This window comes from Bos indicus, chromosome 12 (genome assembly GCF_029378745.1).
Source record: "Bos indicus isolate NIAB-ARS_2022 breed Sahiwal x Tharparkar chromosome 12, NIAB-ARS_B.indTharparkar_mat_pri_1.0, whole genome shotgun sequence".
NCBI lineage: Eukaryota > Metazoa > Chordata > Mammalia > Artiodactyla > Bovidae > Bos > Bos indicus.
In genome coordinates this window covers 71,231,168-71,254,909 of record NC_091771.1, presented here as the reverse complement: position 1 = coordinate 71,254,909, position 23,742 = coordinate 71,231,168, and the positions used below count along the sequence as shown (strand labels likewise).

The 23,742-nt window shown below is 43.3% G+C and overlaps 1 protein-coding gene across 5 annotated transcripts in view; it reads right to left on the bottom strand.

The window, feature by feature from the left end:
- Positions 1 to 21,543, bottom strand: part of LOC139186118 (ATP-binding cassette sub-family C member 4-like) — a 126,017-nt gene extending 104,474 nt beyond the window's left edge. For 2 of the 5 annotated variants that reach the window (XM_070799898.1, XM_070799897.1), the window contains exons 1-4: positions 21,202 to 21,404; positions 9,269 to 9,363; positions 8,959 to 9,045; positions 529 to 625 (exon numbers count right to left, since the gene is read on the bottom strand). In XM_070799898.1, coding sequence (XP_070655999.1) covers positions 529 to 625; positions 8,959 to 9,041 — 180 coding nt within the window. In that variant the 5' untranslated portion in view covers positions 9,042 to 9,045; positions 9,269 to 9,363; positions 21,202 to 21,404. Of the gene's footprint in view, positions 1 to 528; positions 626 to 8,958; positions 9,046 to 9,268; positions 9,364 to 21,201 lie in introns of all 5 variants that reach the window. The other 3 variants (XM_070799896.1, XM_070799895.1, XM_070799899.1) reach the window with 3 other exon arrangements.
- Between the last annotated feature and the right edge of the window lie 2,199 nt (positions 21,544 to 23,742).

The window sequence follows — 23,742 nt, the reverse complement described above, 5'->3', positions numbered from 1 at the left end:
GGGCACATAGAAACCTGGGCAGGGAGACCAGCAACTGGAGACACCAGCAGAGAGGGCATCTCTGACCCAGGTGCTCAGTTACCCAACCTCACTTCTGATGTTAATGGAAGATGCTCTTTAGGCAAACTATGTATAACAATCACCTGGATACAATCAGGTCTTAGTGTCCCTAATTTCTAAATAATACACTTTGACTTAAGTCTAATTTCTAAAAAGTACACTTTGACTAAATAAAATAGCATCATTATCCTTTTAAAATTTCATTAGAACAGTGACAATGTAATTAACCCTGTGGTTGTACTTTCATACACTTTAGGGTTTATGTGACTTAGAGTATCACAGTGACATTTCTCCAGGTCTTTGGATTCATCCTCCAAGGCGTGAACATCAGCTCTGAGAAGAAGGGGGTGAAAAACTGAGGGAGAAGAGGGTGCTTACCATGAATCCAAGCATAGTGACCTGCTGGGAGGTCTGGCTTTCAACACACCTGAGTGCTAGCAATTCCACAGACTTCTATAAACTACTTACATCTTCCAGTATCAGAATCTGACTTGCATCTTTTAGGTACCGCAGCTGATGAGTCACTAAGATTGTGATCTTCTCCTTCAAGGCCTGATGAATACACCTACAAATGTAAAAGGTACAGTATGCAAAAGCACATTAACGGGAGTGCTTCAAACTGAAAAATTATATGTGGAAAACAATGAGACAAAGATCACACAGCAGTCAAAGATCTGTAGTTTAAATACCAAATCAATAATAAAAATTAAATAAACATAAATCAATTCATCCGACTAGGCTCTTAAATTTATCAGCAAGAAATTTGAATCTAGTGCTGCTAAAATATTCTAAAAAGCAGTCCAGTGAAGAAGGCACCAACAGCCAAGCTTTTTTTCCCTAAAACTCAGGTTAACAATTATTTGCATGCTTCATAAAGGGAAATAACTGAGTAATACTGAGATTCCAAAACTTGACTGAACTAAAATACTATTTTATCACTATTCAGGAATGGGAGGACAAGTATCTATGTCATATAAAAATGTGTACATTCTTAAACGGCTTTCTAGATTATTATTTATAATGAATGATGCACATATTAGCAACAAAAAATTAATAGATTCTTGGTAACCTTTGCCAGAGAGCATTTGCTAGACACTTGTTCCCAAAGAATATTAGACAGAAAATGAAGGCCAATTTGGCCTCCATCAGTCTCTACAACATTCCCAGTTCCAACCAGGAAGAAAGTCTTCTTTCATTAGGACCAAACACATTCCAAATGTAAGAATAGAAAACGGAATCCAAATGGCCCAAATCACAGTGGAAATCACCCAGTGGCTCAGAACACCCACCAGTTCTCTACAGACAAGACTCCCCCTCACTATTCAACCTTAAATTTTATTCACTGTTAAAAAAAAACAACAACAAAAAAAATGGTTCCTCCATTTTATTTTATTTATTTTTATTTTATTTTATTTTTAAACTTTACATAATTGTATTAGTTTTGCCAAATATCAAAATGAATCCGCCACAGGTATACATGTGTTCCCCTGCAGACCCCTAGGGACTCAGCCCCAGGCTCAACCACAGGGTCCACAACCCCTCCAGGGAAGCAAGTAGCTGAGTCTGGGGCCCCAGTGACCCCAGGCAGGATTCCAGGCAGGTTCTCTGGGAGCCCGTGGCCCTCGCAGAGCAAATCTCAAGAACCTGGGCCAGAGCTCAGCCTGTGAGTGATTCAGATGGACAGTCTGGAGGCAGCAGACTGCAGCTCAGTCCTTCTCACAAGCCTGATGACATTGGACAAGAGACTAAACCTCAGTTTCTTCATCTCAAACAGCGTCAATGACAACTTCATCCACACGTTCTGAGAAGTCAACCACTAATATGCTCAGTAAGCATCAGTCCCATTCTCTGCTCCTCCCTAACCACAAGTAGCCCTGTGCTTTGGACTCAGGACAGAAAAGTCCTAAGGGGACACTCTGGACGCTGGGTCTGTGATCAGAAGCAAGACTCCAGGATATAGACACATATACCATCACTTCATTAAGTCCAAAAGGAGTACCTTTTGACCTGTGTTAGCTCAGTGTTCATACCTAAGTTTCTTGACTGTCACCTTTTCAGACTTAGTACTAAAGCATTTAAATGGCATTCTTCTCCTTAATTCATAAATACCTGCCAATAGTCCCTGAAGGTGGGTGTTAACCAAATGTGATGTGCTATTATGTCCAAGATGGACCAACCCAAAAGTTTTAAAATATTTTCTTCCTCACTTTCCATCACAGATGAGGTAATATACATAAATACAATGAAATGATCAGTTGATGGCTTCGAATTTTTTCTAAATAATGCTTTTGTTCAATCACTAGAAAAATAAACTATTTTCCAAATTTTTAAAGGAAAGATTTCCAGGTCATGTCATACAAATGATTGAATCAGCAATCATTAGTTGTTTAACTGTTACTCCTATATAAAGGATGTGTTAATCCTATAATCCTACATATAATCCTATATAAGGGCTGTGTTCAGAGGGGACACATCCCATGGTGAAGGGGATACAAATAAGACAGACAAAATCCCCACCTCCATTCATTCAATCAGCAGAGGTTTGTTGAGGAGCCAGGCATTGTCCTAAGTGCAGAGGACACACCCACACGTCAAGATGGAAATCAATACTCTGCACTGTGTACAGAGGGACCAGCTGAGTGAGTGTAGAAAATGCACTATTGCACTGTGACCTGTGCTCTGAAGGAAAAGCAAGCGGTCTTAGATGGGGAGACACAGTAGCCCTGAGACTATCTGGGGAAATATCCTGGAAGAACACACAGCAGGTGCAGAGGTCCTGGGACAGAACAAGCTAGGCTGAGTCACATTCCTGCATTCACAGCTTAGGAGGGGTAGTTCAGTAGAGTTGCTCAGTTGTGTCCGACTCTTTGGACCCCATGGACTGCAGCACACCAGGCTTCCCTTTCCTCACCAACTCCGGAGCTTGCTCAAACTCATGTCCATCGAGTCAGTGATGCCATCCAACCATCTCATCCTCTGTTGTCCCCTTCTCCTGCCACCTTCAATCTTTCCCTCATTGGAAAAAACCCTGATGCTGGGAAAGACTGAAGGAGAGGTGGCTGCTGCTGCTGCTAAGTCGCTTCAGTCGTATCCGACTCTGTGAGACCCCATAGACAGCAGCCCACCAGGCTCCCCTGTCCCTGGGATTCTCCAGGCAAGAACACTGGAGTGGGTTGCCATTTCCTTCTCCAATGCATGAAAGTGAAAAGTGAAAGTGAAGTCGCTCAGTCGTGTCCGACTCCTAGCGACCCCATGGACTGCAGCCCACCAGACTGCTCCATCCATGGGATTTTCCAGGCAAGAGGACTGGAGTGGGGTGCCATTGCCTTCTCCAATGCATGAAAGTGAAAAGTGAAAGTGAAGTCGCTCAGTCGTGTCCCGACTCTAAGCAACCCCATGAACTGCAGCCTACCAGGCTCTTCGGTCCATGGGATTTTCCAGCCAAGAGTACTGGAGTGGGGTGGAGACTCATAAATTGTCAAGTGCACCCACTGAGGGCTGGGGGAAGACAGAGGGCACGGGCGCCCCCTAGAGGAGCAGGAGGGGATGGAAGGGCCCATCCTCCACCTTCCTTCTGTGTCCTGGGGCACTGCTCCCTGGCTCTGGGACAGAGGGACCAGTATGTACAGACAGACGGGGGTGAGAAAGGACCCCCACAGAGCCAGCACAGCTGGACACCGAGTGGGTGTGGCGACGAGCTGGAAAGGATGATGGGGGCAGAAGAAGCCTGTTCTGTCTGAGGACCTGGAGCTGCTTCCCGAACGTGAAGGGGTGGGAGCGGGGGGTGTCCATGAAGGGCTGAAGCAGGTGGGTGAGCTGTGTAGACAGGAGGGTGAGCTGTGTAGATAGCAGCGTGGGAGTCTGATCAGGACACACCTGAAGAGCTGATGATGCAGGAGGTGGGGGTCTGGGACGTGGGGCTGAACCAGGACGGGATCCACAGCATGATGAGACTGCATCAGCTCATCCAAGGCCTCTCACCTTCTGTAGGTGACAGAACCCACTTAGTGCTCACAGAATAAAGTTGTAAAACTCACAAACCTCAATGACCTTGGATATAGATTAATGACTGAAGGATACTGTTAATGGCAAGCAGCAGTGTGATTCATCCACTTTTAATACAAAGCCCTCCCCATGACTAAGCTTGCACGTGACCACCATCTCTCACAGCATATTGTTCCATCCAATTCTCTAACTTGAGAACACCCTCCAGTTGCTGCTGAGTGATTTCCTAATTTGCTTTCATGCTCTCTGCTTTAAATCACTCTAGAGGTTGTGGTTCTGATCAGCAAACAACAATCTTAAGCTTGCTTCTCTCAAGTATCCAAAGTGGTACACCCAAAATATTGGAGAGGATTTTATAAATGTCTCCTGTGTTTGAAAAAGAACTCAGGAGAACTTCTGTGATCAGCACACTATACTTGGTACTAAAATGCCTGCTCTTCCCTCCCTGTGACACGGATGCAATGACTAGCAGATCCTGATGGGGAACTTGTGCAGATGCTCACAAGACGGGTGACAGATATTTGTGAGTTCAGGGTGGGGCGCTGGGAACAAGAAGGCTGCTATACTTAGAATGCCAGGAGGGTGGGGGTGTGGAATCCCTGTCACAGCACTAGCTCCTGTTGCTGAACTCATGACAAGACACAGGCACTTCTCTAAGGGAAAACTCATCAAGTCATGATCAGGAGAAGGTGGGAAAGGAGAGTCAGATCAGGGAGCTGGGGGCCATGCCATGTGTCAGCTGCCCTGCTCACTCATGTTCTGAAAGATTCAGTGATACTATGCGGTTTTCTTTTAATTGTGGTAAAATACACCTAATGTGAAATTTACCATTTCTGTCATTTTAAGCATAGAGCTCAGTGGTATTAAGTACATTCACATTGTTGTGCAGCCATCACCATCATCCATCTCCACAAATCTTTCATCACCCCAAAACTAAGGATGTCTTACATTCGGGCAGATCCCACCAAAGACTAACGACCACTGCTTAGTGGACGTGGAATCCCAGCTCCTCATATCCAGAGCTCAGAGTTCCTCACACGTCTCCCTCTCAAACACTGGACTCTGCTAAGTCTCTACTTTGCTATTCTGGACTTTCTGTAAATCAATCGTGTCCCCTCAGATTCACCTGCTGACACCTTAGTTATTAGTACCTTAGAATTTGGTGACAAGGACCTTAAAGAAATAATGATCACCCTTAGTTGCCGGGAGCCACCATGGGAGATCCCACCCATGACAAAGGTCATGCAGAGAGAACCTGACAGGCAAAGGTGGATCAGGCCTCAAGGGACCCCCTGAATCTGCTCGAGCATCTACCCCCAAACCAGAATCTGTCTGTCTTACTATTTTGTGCCTTTAACCAACTCTTCTGACATTAACAGGGGGCTATCTCCGATCACCTTCCTCTGGAAAAAATCAACTTAGGGCTTTAGTTAATAAGTCTCTTGGGCATGAAAGGAATATTTCTGTTTTAACCCCTCTGTTGGCATTCTAGCTTGCCTAACAGGTTTATCCATACTCTTGTAATTAACACACATGATTGTTCACAACTCCCCAACCTTGAAAGGCACAGGAAGCCAAAGCCTTCTAAAAGTCCTAATGAGCATAGAGTCCTTTAAGGGATGAAAAATTATTAGAATAGATAGTATTGGTAAAGGGCTTCATTATTGGGCCAATGCTTGCTGCCAAGTTCCCATATCCCTTATCCATTGTGCACCTGGGAGTGCATTAGTTAACATAGTTGGAATGTAAGAAAAACAAGCAGTAGCCTTGGAATTAACCACATCAGACCTTTGAGCTAATTGGTTCTTTCTTTGTTGTGACCCACTGTACCTTTGCTCTGTGAGAATGTAACTCTGTTTAGCACTTTTTGAGGCTGACATAGATTAGAAATATAAAGAAAAAACACTTCAAGGGAAAATAAGTTTTCTGGCTGATCAGCCTTTATCAAAAAAGGGTCATAAAATGTCCACAGGCCTCCAAGGCCAGAAGATATTGTACACAATATTGTTTATGGGAAAGGTATGCAGAAAAAATCCTGGTTTTGATAAAGACAAAACAGATATAATGTTTGGGCTGACTCTGTATGACTTTGCATCTTTCATTTACTTCTATGTACAAGTCAAGGTATAAAAGTTCCTTTTGAAAATAAAATTATGGGCCTCACTCACCAAAGCTTGGTCTCCCCATGTCATTCTTTTTTTCCTTTTCCCTCCTTTTCTCTCTCTGTTCTTCTTTCAGGATGACTCCTTGGAACACAGGAGCTTTATTGGCTTTCTGTGTTTATCAAGGAAGATCAAGCCCTGCTCTCCGCTTTGCTATCCTTATCACCTAAGCCGTCATCCTAAGGGTACCCCTGGATCCTGCTGGGGCTGGACCCCGGCACTTAGTTATACTGGACCTAATTTAATCTGACTGGTGTGTTTAGATGAAGAGAAGACTAAGACGTAAGGACAGAAACACAGGCATGTAAATCAATGAAGTTAGAACACACCCTCTCACCATGCACAAAATAAACTAAAAATGACTTAAAATCTTAATCATAAGACATGACACCATAAAACTCCTAGTAGAGATTATAAGCAAAACATTCTCTGATATAAATTATACCAATGTTTTCTTAGGTCAGTCTCCTAAGGCAATAGAAATATAAACAAAAATATACAAATGGGGGCTTCCCTGGTGGCTTAATGGTAAAGAATTCACCTGCCAGTGCAGGAGACATAGGATCCCTCCCTTGTCCAGGAAGCTCCCACATGCACAAAGCACCTCAGCCCATGCACCACAACTGCTGAGCCTGCGCTCTGGAGCCCAGGAACTGCAACTACTAAGTCCACACACCATAGAGCCTGGGCTCTGCAACAAGAGAAGCCACCACAATGAGAGGTCCATGCACCACAGCGAGAGAGTAGCCCCTGCTCACTGCAACTAGAGAAAACCCCGACCATGTGAGGACACAGCGAGGGGATGTGGTCAGAAGCCAAGGAGAGAGGTCTCAGGAGAAACCAGACCACACACACCTTGAACCTGTAGCCTCAAGAACTGTGAGAAATTTAATTTCTATTCTTTGAGCACCCCCATCTGTGACAACTTCCTATAGACTGAATGTTTTACTCCTCAAAAGTCATCTATTGAGACCTAATCTCAACTGTGTTGGTATTAGGAGGTGGGGCTGTCAGGAGGGACCAGGTCATGAGGGTGGAGCCTCCAACAAAGGGATTGGTGCTCTGATAAAAGGAATCATATGGCTCCCTCATCTCTGCCACCACATGAGGCCGCAGGAATCGGACCCTGACCAGACTGAATCTTTCAGCACCCTGACTTGGACTTTCCCAGACTCCAAAACCATGAGAATAAAAACTTGTTATTTCTAAAGCCACTCAGCTCTGGTGTCCTGTGAGAGCAGCCTGGATAGACACAGTCCTAGAAACTAACACAGGACCTGAGAGCAAGAATTTCCAAACAGCTTCTCTCTGCTGAACACCCGCCTCCTCCAGGGGAGGACGTGCCTGCTATTCTCCTCACAGCCTTACTTTCTCCTCCCTCCACACCTGAGCTTCTACTCTTGCTTCAGCAAAGGACTGGGTCCTCATCTCAGTCTCCACACACCTGCCCTGCCTGCAGGCCCCCAGGGTACTTCCTGCCCAGCCCTGGGCACAGGGAGCTTTCCAACTTCAGTGAAAGCCTCCAGCTGACACTTCCACTTTACATTAAGCACCTACTATCCTGTATTAAAACACTCTAAACCCTGACTCTGCTGAGCTTTCCCCAGGCATCTGTCTTAACAAGCTCCATGTAGAGACAGGTTCCTCAGAGGCAGGAATGAGAGCTGGGCATCCGAGTCTCCCTTATTCTGCCCAGTGTGGGTCCTTCCCCTCTCCTGGCTCACTGTCCTCCTTGTAAACTAAGCGGTTTTGTGCAGTAAGGCATTGATCTCAGTGCACACAGCAGGGTGTTTATAAGTGCAGCTGGAAGGCTCATTGACTTTAACAAAGTGAACAACAGCAAGCGACCTGACCATGGGGGAGAGGTGAAGCCTGTTTTAGGAAAAAAACAAGTTCGCAAGGCTTTCAAAAAGGCCAGTCTAGACTCCACAAGAGGCCTCAGTCAGTGTGTGTTAGGACACATTATACACAGAAAAGAATCAGAGTTGTTCTACTTTAGTCATTGTGTAGCCAACCAGGAGCCACTGACAAGTTCTACATTTTAGAAACAGGAATGAGAGTCAAGACTCAAGCCAGATTATAGGTGACTCTACATTGTAGTGTCTAAGTATTAATTCTAGTAAGCATCCATGAAATAACATGAAATAATTGAAATCATACTCAGATGTGGAATAAATGATTCTCAAATTCTAGACTTTATTAAGTCTAGACTTAATAAAGACTTTATTTCCAAAGTGATAGAATAACAAGCATAAACCAACAGGGTCTTTCCATGGAAGCCCTATGTCAGTACTGAAAATTTCGCTTCTAACATGCTTTAAGCAAATGATGGGGGAAAAAAACTGGCAGCCAAGTACCAAGTTATAGAGTCTCACTCTCTGATTTAAAAACCCTACATCATCTTATTCCTGACATCTGTATCCACCCGGAGTGTCTGGTAATCAACTGCAAGTAGCAGGAGGGAAACTGCCATCTATACCTCACTCCCTAAAGCATGGACCCCACTGGCCCCACACACTGGAAGCACCTGCTGTATTTTCCTGTCCTGACCTCTTCATGAGGCAAGATTTCTCTACGATGGATCTTCTGTGGAGGGAAGGGAGGGGAGGGAGGGACACCAGGGCAGAGGGAGCTGAGTCTCCTGGAGCACAAAGACCTTTCTGAGCTCTCTCCCCTCATCTCTACAGGGATCTTGGAAAGAAGAAACGATAGAAAACAGGAGCAAACTCACTGTTCAAACAAGTGCCTGCTGACTCCTGCATCCACTGCACTGAGTGGATCGTCCAGGAGATAGATGTCTGCGTCCTGATACATGGCTCTAGAAAACGTAGAGAGACATCAGGAGAGGATATTTCATATTCCCTGGGTCTCATCGCTGAATCATAATGGTGTCCAACAACTTCAAGTGCCTTCTATAAGCCCAGGGAAAGGACCAAGACCCTGCTTCATACTGCCCCACCCTGTGAGTGGGTTCTGCGTGCTCATGTCCCCTAGGAGCCGCGGAGGACGAGGGGCAGGATGGCAACTGAAACCCCATTTACCTGGCGAGGCTGACCCGGGCTTTCTGTCCTTCACTCAGCAGGGTTCCTCTGTCTCCTATCTCAGTTAGGTCTCCTTCCTCCAAAATCTGTAAATCCTATACAGATAGAAAAGGAGGGAAAGAAAAAGATATAAATTGTCCTTTACTACCACCTTACACTTTTAGCATTAGTTCCTCATACAAGTATTTGATTAACATTCATACATGCTCAGCTACTAAGTCGTATTCAACTCTTTGTAACCCCATGGACTAGGGCTTGTCAGGCTCTTCTGTCCATGGGATTCTCCAGGCAACAACACTGGAGTGGTTTGCTGTTTCCTCCTCCAGGAGATCTTCCTGACCCAGGGATCAAATCAGTGTTTCCTGAGTCTCCTGCACTGGCAGGTGGATTCTTTCCCACCAAGCTACCTGGTAAGCTAGAGCAGTGGGTATAAGTCAGAATAACTAAACTGTGACCTTGAACATTAAAAAAAAACCTATCAGTGTTTTTTATTTGTTTTCATTCTGTAGTTTTGCACAGCATCTATGCAGTTGACCATTTTAACAGATATTTACTGACGATCTACTGTATGACAGGCATTGCTTTGGGCGCAATGAACTCAGCTGTGAAGAACCAAAGCTCCTAGAGTTTCTTTCCATGATGGAAGACAGACAATATGGAAAATTAACCTGAGCACAAGTACTGAGGACAGGAAGGAAAAGGAAGCTGGCTCAGGGGAATGGAGAGTGAAGGAGGGAAGTGAGTCCACACTGGGGGGCAGGGCTCTGCTCAGAGTGGGTGTGAGCAGATCTGGGGCGGGGGGGCTCAGGCAGACCTGGAGAGGCTGCTCCTCACAGAGGGAGGGGTGAGTGCAAGGGCCATGAGGAGATGCCCAAGGGGTTCAGGACAAGGAGGCAGGAGAGCAGAGTGAGAATGAGGGGGTGAGGGTGGAGACAGAGCAGGAGAAGCCTGGGGGTACTCCAGTAAGAGGAGGAGGGGGACAGACTTGGTTTGAGGTTTTAAGAAATCACTCCTGTGCTTTACAGAAAAAGACAGTAAGTGGGGAAGGGTGAGGGTGGATACAAGTGAGGAGGCTACCAGAATAATCAAGGAGAGAGATGACGGTGGTCAGGACCAGAGTGAAAGCAGTGGGAATGGAGAGATGGGGTCACACTCCAGGCACATGTTGAAGTCAGAGTCCAAAGGACCTGCTAACAGGATGGGTGTAGGTTGTAAGAGAAGAGGGGATTGTGGTGTTTGGGGTGAGGAAGGGGAAGGACAGGGTCTCCATTTACTGAGTTAGGGAAGGTGGTGGATGCAGGTTTAGGGAACTTCACTCATGGACAACCTGAGATGACCTCCCAGTGGTGTCATGTTGCAGTTGTACATGCAGGTGTGAAGGGCTGTGCTAGAGACACAAGTGTGAGAGCTGGTGGCCCAGGAGGTGAAGGCACAGGACTTGTTTTTATCAAGGAATGAGTGTCTCTTAAAAAGACATTTTGTTGATCTCTGCCTCAGCTTCCCACTTTCAGAGAAGGGATAACACCCAACCCAAGTCTTCACAGTAATACTTAAAGTAAGTGACAGATAAGGTCTGTACAAGAAATGAGAGAAAAAAGAGCAAGCTGGGCAGGAAAATCGAAAGGAAAGAAATGGCGTGCTCAAGGGACACCCAGCAAATCAGCTAGATTAAGCAGATGCTTGTCTGTGAAAGCAGGAAAAACTCAAAACTAAGAAGGAAATAAAGTTGTAACTTGAGGATCTGGGAATCAATCAAAAATTATAATTGAATATCATTTAAGAAGTTAATAGATAAATCAACCTATTTTCCCCAGAGTAGCATGGGGAAAAAAAAAGAATAGATGATGAGAACATTCCCAAAATGATAAGATAGAAATCAGGCTTAAGTAGTTGTTCACTCGTTTAGTTGTGTTTGACTCTTTGTGATCCCAAGGAATGGAGCACTCCAGGCTTCCTTGTCCTTTACCATCTCCTGGAGCTTGTTCAAATTCACACACACTGAGTCAGGGATGCCATCCAACCATCTGTCCTTTGTCATCCACTTCTCCTCCTGCATTCAATCTTTTTCAGCATCAGGGTCTTACCTAATGAGTTGGTTCTTCCCATCAGGTGGTCAAAGCACTGGAGCTTCAGCATCAGTCCTTTCAATTAATATTCAGGGTTGATTTCCTTTACAATTGACTGGTTTGATCTCCTTGCAGTCCAAGGGACTCTCAAGTGTCTTCTCCAACACCACAGTTTGAAAGCATCTGTTCTTCTGCACTCAGCTTTCTTTATGGTCCAACTCTCACATCCATACATGACTACTAGAAAAACCATAGCTTTGACTATATAGACCTTTGTTAGTAAAGTAATGGCTCTGCCTTTTAATATGCTGTCTAGGTTTGTCATAGTTTTTCTCCCAAGGAGCAAACGTTTTTAATTTCATGACTGCAGTCACCATGTGCAGTGATGTTGGAGCCCAAGGAAATAAAGTCTGTCACTGTTTCCATTGTTTCGCCATCTATTGCCATGAAGTGGTGGAACCAGATGCCATGATCTTAGTTTTTTGAATGTTGAGTTTTAAGCCAACTTTATTACTCTCCTCTTTCACTTTCATGAAGAGGTTCTTTAGTTCCCCTTCACTTTCTGTTATAAGGGTGGTGTCATCTGCATATCTGAGGTTATTGATATTTCTCCCAGCAATCTTTATTTCAGCTTGTGCTTCATCCAGTCTGGCATGTCACATGGTGTACTCTGCATGTACGTTAAATAAGCAGGGTGATAATATATAGCTTTGATGTACTCCTTTCCCAATTTGGAATCAGTCTGTTGTTCCATGTCCAGTTCTAGCTGTTGCTTCTTGATCTCCATGCAGGTTTCGTAGGTGGCCAGTAAGGTGGTCAGGTATTCCCATCTCTTTTAGGAATTTTCCACCCTTTGTTGTGATCCACACAGTGAAAGGCTTTATCATATCAATGAAGCAGAAGTAGATGCTTTTCTGGAATTCTCTTGCTTTTTCTATGATCCAACAGATGTTGGGAATTTGATCTCTGGGTCCTTTGCCTTAGACTTGAGTTACATGGTATTATATTAGAAGCCTTAGGTTGCCTATAATTGTCAATTGGCACATTATGTCATAGACAGATTTTGGAGTTTTTATCACTAAACTCCTCAGGCATCAACCTAGGATGCACAGCAGTACTTTTCTGCAGATGAAGCCCTCACTTCTCTGTCTCTACTACACCAAATCTGGGGAGAAAGCAAGTAGCTCACTGGTGCCACCATGACAAACAAGTCCTTTGATCTCCCTAAGTCTCATTTTCCTCTTCTATAGAATGTGCTGCAGAAACCAGAGTCACTGAACTCAAGAATGCTGTGAGAATCTAAAGGTGGGTGTGAACACCTCCACAAATGAAAAAAACGACATGAGTTGATTATAACTTGCTGTTGGTGACTGATCCCTATTTTCTCACCAAGCCAACAGTAGGGCCCTGTTTACAGTGTGAATCATAACATACAAAGCATATGACCACAATGGAAGAAAGAGACTCCATCGTAACCCTCCCTGACAACCACAAAAACACAGACACACAGGTTCTTCACTCACTCAAATCTTAATAGAGGGGCATCTGAGGAAAGACAGCAAATGTTCTGTTGTGATAATTTATAATTACCTCACATTCTTTCTTTCTTGAGCTCAGAAATTAATACCATCTCTTGCTTTGTGTTTTCATTGAAAAAAAAAAATGAGCTTGGTGTTAAGTTCTCAGCCTCATGCACACACAGAGAATTGCTTGGCTTCTCTTTCACTGTTAACAGTCGTTGCAAAATGTTCTGCTTAGTTTTTCTGCTTTGATTTCATGTTGTTAAAATGGTTTTCATCTTAAAATAGCACCACATTGTAATACAGCAATCTTAACCACATTCTAGAAAAGCACTCACAGCCTCTCTTTCCAGAACATGAGAAACTATCTCTGAGTCTGGTAGTAACACTTCGAGTGTGTTGTTGACTCTGCAAATTATATATGAACAAGACACCAAGGGGAAAAAGCATTTTGGAGGATTTGAAGTAAAAGCAAGTAAAGTTGATTTCTCAGCTGCCACGTTCTGATTAGATCAAAGGGGAAAAGCCAGAGTTGGGCATATATTACAGTTCCTTCTGCTGACAGGAAAGTGTTCTTATTCATATTTGTTACCTCTAAGTTAAGTAAGTAAGTAAGTGCTAGTTAGTCGAGTCCAATTATGTGATCCCATGGACTAGAGCCTACCAGGCTCCTCTGTCCATGGACTTCTCCAGGCAAGAATACTGGAATGGGTTCTCATTTTCTTCTCCAGGGGATCCTTCCAACCCAGGGAGTGAATCCAGGTCTTCCTGCATTGCAGACAGATTCTTTACTGTCTGAGCCACCAGGGAAGCCCCAAAATTTAATCAATTCTGAACAGCAGACACACACACTAGAGGCAAACTAGGAAATGGTGATGCTGGTTTGATGCCATCCATCCAGAAGCACATCAAGGGCCCTTCAGCAATGGTGGAGACTTAGAGTAGAGACACCACGGAGCAGACTGCTGAAATGGTTAACATGGGCTGAACATGAGGCCCTGGCAGAGGAGGGCTGGACTCTAGAGTCAAACAGTAGGAGCCCTCCTTCCTTCACAGCTTTTCTTCCTTGGGGAATCACCCCTCCTCTCACGGCCTGTCAGCATCCTGCCCATCTTTCCAGGCTCATCCCAAGCACACTCTCCCATGGAACCATCCTGGACTTGTCTCTCTTCCTGCCGGTTCTGTTTACATCTCTCATTTCTCGTGGAGGACCCGTCTTATTCTGCTCCATCATTTGTACACGTGCACATGGCTTCTCACAGCTCGTGGAGGGTAAGATCTGTGCACCAAGCTCTGTTCTGGAACCTGAGCTTCACAGTAAGTGTTGGCCCCATTTCACAGATGAAGAAACTGAGAAACTGACCACATCACTGGTCTGAGGGCGGTCAGCTTTTAAACAGAAGAGCTGGAATCTGAATGAGTTCATGTCAGTTCAGAGTCTTCTGCTCTTTCACATCATGCTGCCCAGGTGGTGACTGAAGGTACGTTTGAAATGAAGACAACACTTAAGTAATTCAAGGCTTGAAGGCCTCTACACTTAGACATGTAAGTGTCAATAAACTTACTGTCCTATGGCTAAGAAAGTGATCTACGTGGAAAAATATTAAACTAGAATTTATTAATTTGATACCTTTAAATATGTGTTCACTAAACATTTTCAAAAGCCTTAATAAAGATGGAGACAAATGTTGCACACAATATTACTTATATTATGGTAACAGAATATTATTATTGTTGATTTATATAATATACTGTGTGTAGAGCACCTACAGAAATAACAACTCAAACAATGGAAGTTAATACTCAAATACCTTCTGTCTTACATGCCACATTTTATGGATGTAATTTTACCAGAAACTGACTGAGATTATAATTAAAAACTAATTTATTTTCAAAACCATTCTAATACTTACAGAGTGCCTGTTATGTCCTTAGCAAGCAGGTGCTTTAAAATCACAACCACATTTCATCCCCAAAACAACCTAATGAGGTTGATAGTCTTATTATCTCCATTTTACAGATGAAGTAACAGGCTTGTAAGGATCAAACAGTCAAAACCACACACCTAATCAACAGAGAAACTGGGACTCAATTCCTGAACCTTCTGACTCCTAGACCGTAGAGTTGATGTCATCAACCTGAATTGATACTGCCAGTGTGATTACTTCATGTTTCACTATTTTGTTACAGAAAAGCTTTCAGCTCAATGAACTTAAACGATTACTTCAATAAGATCTATTATAATACATCTAGTTGCTTTTTTTTTTTTTTTAGTTTAGCTTTATTTATTATTTTTTTTAAATTTTATTTTATTTTTAAACTTTACAATATTGTATTAGTTTTGCCAAATATCAAAATGAATCCACCACAGGTATACCCATGTTCCCCATCCTGAACCCTCCTCCCTCCTCCCTCCCCTCCCCTCCCTCTGGGTCATCCCAGTGCACCAGCCCCAAGCATCCAGTACCGTGCATCGAACCTGGACTGGCGACTTGTTTCATACATGATATTTTACATGTTTCAATGCCATTCTCCCAAATCTCCCCACCCTCTCCCTCTCCCACAGAGTCCATAAGACTGATCTATACATCAGTGTCTCTTTTTCAGTCTCGTACACAGGGTTATTGTTACCATCTTTCTAAATTCCATATATATGCGTTAGTATACTGTATTGGTGTTTTTCTTTCTGGCTTACTTCACTCTGTATAATAGGTTCCAGTTTCATCCATCTCATTAGAACTGATTCAAATGTATTCTTTTTAAAGGCTGAGTAATACTCCATTGTGTATATGTACCACTGCTTTCTTATCCATTCATCTGCTGATGGGCATCTAGGTTGCTTCCATGTCCTGGCTATTATAAACAGTGCTGCAATGAACATTGGGGTACACGTGTCTCTTTCCCTTCTGGTTTCCTCAGTGTGTATGCCCAGCAGTGGGATTGCTGGATCATAAGGCAGTTCTGTTTCCAGTTTTTTAAGGAATCTCCACACTGTTCTCCATAGTGGCTGTACTAGTTTGCATTCCCACCAACAGTGTAAGAGGCTTCCCTTTTCTCCACACCCTCTCCAGCATTTATTGCTTGTAGACTTTTGGATCGCAGCCATTCTGACTGGCGTGAAATGGTACCTCATAGTGGTTTTGATTTGCATTTCTCTGATACTGAGTGATGTTGAGCATCTTTTCATGTGTTTGTTAGCCATCTGTATGTCTTCTTTGGAGAAAAATCTATTTAGTTCTTTGGCCCATTTTTTGATTGGGTCATTTATTTTTTTGGAGTTGAGCTGTAGGAGTTGCTTGTATATTTTTGATATTAGTTGTTTGTCCATTGCTTCATTTGCTATTATTTTCTCCCATTCTGAAGGCTGCCTTTTCACCTTGCTAATAGTTTCCTTTGTTGTGCAGAAGCTTTTAAGTTTAATTAGGTCCCATTTGTTTATTTTTGCTTTTGGATTGGAAGGATAAATATAGTGAAAATGAGTATACTACCCAAAGCAATTTATAGATTCAATGCAATCCCTATCAAGCTACCAACGGTATTCTTCACAGAGCTAGAACAAATAATTTCACAATTTGTATGGAAATACAAAAAAACCTCGAATAGCCAAAGCTATCTTGAGAAAGAAGAATGGAACTGGAGGAATCAACCTACCTGACTTCAGGCTCTATTACAAAGCCACAGTTATCAAGACAGTATGGTACTGGCACAAAGACAGAAATATTGATCAGTGGAACAAAATAGAAAGCCCAGAGATAAATCCACACACATATGGACACCTTATCTTTGACAAAGGAGGCAAGAATATACAATGGATTAAAGACAATCTCTTTAACAAGTGGTGCTGGGAAAACTGGTCAACCACTTGTAAAAGACTGAAACTAGAACACTTTCTAACACCTTACACAAAAATAAACTCAAAATGGATTAAAGATCTAAACGTAAGACCAGAAACTATAAAACTCCTAGAGGAGAACATAGGCAAAACACTCTCCGACATACATCACAGCAGGATCCTCTATGACCCACCTCCCAGAATATTGGAAATAAAAGCAAAAATAAACAACTGGGACCTAATTAAACTAGTTGTTTTTAACATACGTTATATAAAAAATGTTGCTTTTAGAAAGACGGTAATGATGATCTTACATGCAAGGCAGTAAAGGAGACTGATATAAAGAACAGACTTTTGGACTCAGTGGAAGAAGGTGAAAGTGGGATGATTTGAGAGAATAGCTTGAAACATATACATTAGCATATGTAAAATAGATGACCAGTGCAAGTTTGATGCATGAAGTAGGGCACCCAAAGTCAATACTCTGGGACAGCCCAGAGGGATAGGGTGGGTAGAGAGGTGGGAGGTGGGTTCAGGACTGGGGGGAGATATGTATATCCGTGGCAAATTCATGTTGATGTATGGCAAAAATCATCACAGTATTGTAATAATTCTCCAATTAAAATATGACATTTTAATAAATAAATAGATGTTGCTTTTTTATGACTTTTCCTCCAGGATTTGGGGAGGTGAGAGTAAGGAGAAATCTTTATTATATTTATATGCATGGATAGATGGATGGAGAGAAAAAGGTTAGAAATAGCAACAATGGCCACCACTTACTGAAACCCTGGTTTGTTTACATTTCACAGGCATTTTCTGTAATTTATACAGTTATCCCCCCTCCCTCATTTAATAAGAAAGGAAACTGAGACAAACACCTGGAGTCACTACCCAGGACCCAGGACTGTTTCTCTCCAAAGGCCAAGCCTTTTCTACCACACTGTCTATGCCGTCTCTGTGTCTACAGGACGCCAGTATTTCCTGTGCCTGCCTTATGTCCATCCACTGAGACCTGGAATCCAAAAGGAGATAAGCAGATGCACTCATAACTTACTAATTCCAGGTGTCATAAAGACCTTGCTAACCTCTTGTTAATCAGAGTCATAGATGACATTTCAGAGCAGCAACAAAACCCTCTGACCCAATGTCTTCATTTTACTGCAGAAATGTCAGAGGTCCAGGCAGATAACAGGACATGTCCAGAGTGACAGCAGGCAAGTGATGAACCCTCTCCGCTACTTCTCCATGCTCGGCCTCCCTTCCTGCCAAGGAGGGAATGGGCACAAAGGACCCCAACTCCGTGTCCCAACTATGCAGCAGAATGTGAGAGCAGTCCATGTTTATAGACGTCAAATCATGTACAGAAGAACTGCTGTGCATCCCAGTCCTACAGGGCCCCTTCCAGCAAAGTCTGTGCTGTACACATGCCCCACTGGGTGAAGCCCCAGAACACTGCCCACATTTGAGGTCCAGTCACCCCACGAGCCTGCAGCAAAGCATTGGTCCTGAGGATCTGAACTTGAGCTACAAATGTAGAGATGAGGTGTCTCATCTCTCCCAGTCTCATTTTTACTAACTGTAAAATGAAGATGGGAATATTGAAGATACTCATAAAGAATGAATAACTCATAAACCTTTTTAGGTGTGTGCATGCACATGTGTAAAAGGCAGAAAAATGATTTGCACATGGACTCTGAATTAATGGGAGCTACTGTTCTCACTGTTGTGCATTTGCTTTCCCTTCTTATATGGTATCTGCTGCTAAGTCCCTTCAGTCGTGTCTGACTCTGTGCGACTCCATAGACGGCAGCCCATCAGTCTCCCCCATCCCTGGGATTCTCCAGGAAAGAACACTGGAGTGGGTTGCCATTTCTTTCTCCAATGCAGGAAAGTGAAAAGTGAAAGTGAAGTCGCTCAGTCGTGCCCAACTTGTAGCAACCCCATGGACTGCAGCCCACCAGGCTCCTCCATCCATGGGATTTTCCAGGCAAGAGTACTGGAGTGAGGTGCCATTGCCTTCTCTGTATATGGTATCTAGACTATTTAATAAAAATCTAGCTAATTCCTGCTAACTTGACATCATTTCTGCAAGTGTATAGTCACCCATGAACAAGAACCTGGAGTAAAGAAGAGAGCCCATTAAACAAGCAATTCTGTGTGTCCACATCATTGTGAAATGCTGCTCACCTGATGCAAGGCTTCCCTGGTGGAGCTGGTGGTAAAGAACCCACCTGCCAATGCAGGAGACAGAGACTTGGGTTTGATCCCTGGGTTGGGAGGATCCCCTGGGGAAGGAAATGGCAACCCACTCCAGTATTCTTGCCTGGAGAATCCCATGGACAGAGGAGTCTGGCAGGCTACAGTTCATAGGGCCACAGAGCTGGACACGACTGAAGTGATTTAGCATGAACACACACACCTAATGCAACCTATGATGTTCAAGCCCTTGTTCCAGGAGAATCACGATTTCCTCACAAAGCAGATCTGGAGCCTTCAATACCACACCTTTGAAAATCTGTCCCTGTCTTTTCCTTACAGTACAAAAGAGCAGTCAGATGTCCAGACTGCACGGAAGAGACCCCAGGGGAGACCTTTAATGATATAATTCACTGGTTTTTACAACCCAAGAGAGTAACATAGTATTTAACATGATTTACTCTTTTTCCTTGCTTTTTGTCAATTGTATTCTCCTATCACTTAAGTTTAGGTCTCATCATTTACTCACTAATCTTATTTAATTCCCAAAATACAGTTAAACCTTTCATCTTACCATTCTCTGTGAAACTCAATGCCATTTCTGAAAACAATCTCCCTCAGTAAAATCACGCAGTATTAAAAAGAAATTTTAAACCATTCCTGTTTCCTTAAATAGTAAATTACAAGTTAAAAATGAAGTGGTGAGAGAACCTCACAGACTAAATGGGATCAAGGAGGCATCGGCCAAGTGCAGGGGGCAGACCTTGTGTGGCTTCCAACAATGGTGAAGACTGCCCAGTGAGATGATCAGCAGCATGTAAACACAGACTAGCAGGTGGGTGATATTCAGGAATTTGAGGTATTTTTCAGATGAAATAAAGTAGTGATTTTTTCCCCCAAAGCTTTCCTATCTTTTAGAGAAAAATAATGAAATGTTTACAGATGAACTGATTTGAGGTCTAGGATCGGCTCCACAATACTCGGGTTGGGATGGGGCTGGAAGGGGTAGAGATGCAGCAAGACTGGCCACCAGCTGATTCTGGCTGAAGCTGGGGGTGGGTACATGAGGGTTCATTACACCATGCTCTCTGTTTTTGTAAATATTTATAACTTTCCATTAAAAAATGTTGAAAGTGAATGAAAACTTCACAGAATGAAACAATCCCCCCTTCAGATAATGTATTCTGTGTTACTAACCTATAAGAATTAAAATGACAGAATATGTAAATACATATGCTTATTTATGTAAGCCTGCTGATTTATCCAGAGAAGGCAATGGTACCCCACTCCAGTACTGTTGCCTGGAAAATCCCATGGACGAAGAAGCCTGCTAGGCTGCAGTCCATGAGGTAGCACAGAGTCGGACACGACTGAAGTGATTTAGCAGCAGCAGCAGCAGCACCTAATTTATCCAGAAGACCAACTTAAATGTTAAGCAACGTTCAAAAATCTATTTTTTAAAAAGAACTTTTAACAAACCTTATAGTGTAAACTACTATCATAGGGAACCCTCTTACACTGTTGGTGGCAATGCAAACTAGTACAGCCACTATGGAGAACACTGTGGAGATCCCTTAAAAAAATGGAAATAGAACCGCCTTATGACCCAGCAATCCCACTGCTGGGCATACACACCGAGAAAACCAGAATTGAAAGAGACACATGTACCCCAGTGTTCATCGCAGCACTGTTTATAATAGCCAGGACATGGAAGCAACCTAGATGCCCATCAGCAGATGAATGGATAAGAAAGCTGTAGTACATTTACACAATGGAGTATTACTCAGCCATTAAAAAGAATACATTTGAATCAGTTCTAATGAGGTGGATGAAACTGGAGCCTATTATACAGAGTGAAGTAAGTCAGAAAGAAAAACACCAATACAGTATACTAACGCATATATATGGAATTTAGAAAGATGGTAACGATAACCCTGTATGCGAGACAGCAAAAGAGACACAGATGTATAGAACAGTCTTTTGGACTCTGTGGGAGAGGGCGAGGGTGGGATGATTTGGGAGAATGGCATTGAAACATGTGTAATATCATATATGAAATGAATCGCCAGTCCAGGTTTGATGCATGATACTGGTTGCTTGGGGCTGGTGCACTGAGATGACCCAGAGGGATGGTACGGGGAGGGAGGTGGGAGGGGGGTTTGGGATGGGGACCACGTGTATACCCGTGATGGATTCAGGTTGATGTATGGCAAAACCAATACAATATTGTAAAGTAATTAACCTCCAATTAAAATAAATAGATTTATATTTAAAAAATGAAATTCAAGTATACGCAACTCAGAAGTCATTACTCACCTCTTCCAAAGCACAAGCCCTTATTACTTCTTCATATCTGTCTTCTTTATATTTCTTCCCCAATAAAATGTTACTCTTTACAGTCCCTGGAAACACCCAGGGCTACTGAGAATCATATGCGATCCTCCCGTGCATGCTGACCTGTCCCTGGCTTGGGGGCAGCTCCCCCAGAGCGTTTAGCAGTGACGACTGAAAGAGAGGGCAACACACACACGTGAACAGGGTGCACTCAGGATGGAAGACGCCCCGCAGCACAGCTGACCCTACCTTGGCTCTTGATACATGATAGAACCCTTTCCTTCAACAGGATAAAGTACAGCCCTCACAGTTGAGACCAAAACAAACAAACAAAAAAAAAGTAAAAATAACACAAATGGTCAATGAAAATGACTGATAAGGAATGTATTAATAGTATAAACAGTCTACTCTGCCCGAGTATACCCCCAGATGAAATTCTACTCAGCAAAGAATAATTAAGACTGTTTAACATCCTTCTGTCAGAGAAGGCAATGCCAACCCACTCCAGTACTCTTGCCTGGAAAACTCCATGGATGGAGGAGCCTGGTAGGCTGCAGTCCATGGGGTTGCTAAGAGTTGGACATGACTGAGTGACTTCACTGTCACTTTTCACTTTCATGCATTGGAGAAGGAAATGGCAACCCACTCCAGTTTTCTTGCCTGGAGAATCCCAGGGACTGGGGAGACTGGTGGGCTGCTGTCTATGAGGTCACACAGATTTGGACATGACTGAAGCAACTTAGCAGCAGTAGCAACATCCTTCTCTAGCAGAGCCCAGCAGGATGTGTATTTGATATATCTGATGTTCAGTGCAATTGTTCCTGCATCTGGTATCCTTTACTTGACAAACACTTGTTCTTAAAAAGCTATGTGTGAAGAATATAGCCAACTGAAAGAACTCTCAAGTAAGTTGTGTCTGCAGAGCAAAAGTCCATGACAGAGGAAATCAGCACCCTTTCATATACACATCCCACATTTAAAAAAATAATTGTATTTATTTTTAGTTCTTTTACCTTTTTCATTTATTTTTTTTACAGTGTTGTGTCGGTTTCTGCCATACCACAATTCTAATTTTATTTATTTTTGCTTGCACTGGGTCGTCATTGCAGTGCATGGGGGTTTTCTTGTTGAGGCTCTAGTGGGTAGGCTTCAGCAGTTGTGGCCCATGGGCTCAGTTGTTGCAGCTCCAGGCCCCAGAGCAGAGGCCCAACAGTTGTGGTGCATGGGATTAGTTGCTCCACAACTGGGAGGTGGGAACTTCCCAGACTAGGGACTGAACCTGTGTCTCCTGCATTAGCAGGGGATTATTCTACCACTGAGCCATCAGGGAAGCCCACATCCCACATTAGGTTTCTGTATTTTGTTGTTTCAGACCAAGTGTATGTGCAACTTTACTTTCAATCTTCAACATCACACAGATGTGGCATGTGTGTATCCACACCATCAGAGTGCTCATGACACTGGGCTGAAATAATATGACTGCATATCTGTCTCACCCCACAACCTGATTGCCTCTGAAAGGCAGAGATTCAGGGTCTTGCTCACTTCTGTACCTTTACCTCCAGCACATGGCTGCACACTCACTACACATGCACTGATGGGATCATGTCAAGTCATAGGAGGAAATGCTCAAAGCTTCCGAGAAGAGCCTTTAAGATCTCCAGATATCCTGGAAGGGCCACTAAGATGAAAAGAAGTCCCCATTCTCTCTGTCTATCCTGAACAGTATCAGTTTAGTTGCTCAGTCATGTCTGACTCTTTGTAACCCCATGAACCACAGTACATTAGGCCTGCCTGTCCATCACCAACTCCCAGAGTTTACCCAAACTGATGTCAATTGAGTCGGTGATGCCATCCAACCATCTCATCCTCTGTCATCCACTTCTCCGCCTGCCTTCAATCTTTCCCAGCATCAGGGTCTTTTCCAATGAGTCAGCTCTCCCCATAAGGTGGCCAAAGTATTAGAGTTTCAGCTTCAACATCAGTCCTTCCAATGAACATCCAGGACTGATCTCCTTTAGGATGGACTGGTTGGACCTCCTTGCAGTCCAAGGGACTCTCAAGAGTCTTCTCCAACACCACAGTTCAAAAGCATCAATTCTTCGGCACTCAGCTTTCTTTATAGTCCAACTCTCATATTCATACATGATCCCTAGTAAAACCATAGCCTTGACTATATGGAATTTTGTTGACAAAGTAATGTCTCTGCTTTTTAATCTGCTGTCTAGGTTGGTCATAATTTTCTTACCAAGGAGTAAGCATCTTTTAATTTCATGGCTGCAATCACCATCTGCAGTGATTTTGGAGCCCCCAAAAATAAAGTCAGCCACTGTTTCCACTGTTTCCCCATCTATTTCCCATGAAGTGATGGTACTGGATGCCATGATCTTAGTTTTCTGTATGCTGAGTTTTAAGCCAACTTTTCACTCTCCTCTTCCACTTTCATCAAGAGGCTCTTCAGTTCTTCTTCACTTTCTGCAATAAGGGTGGTGTCATCTGCATATCTGAGATTATTGACATTTC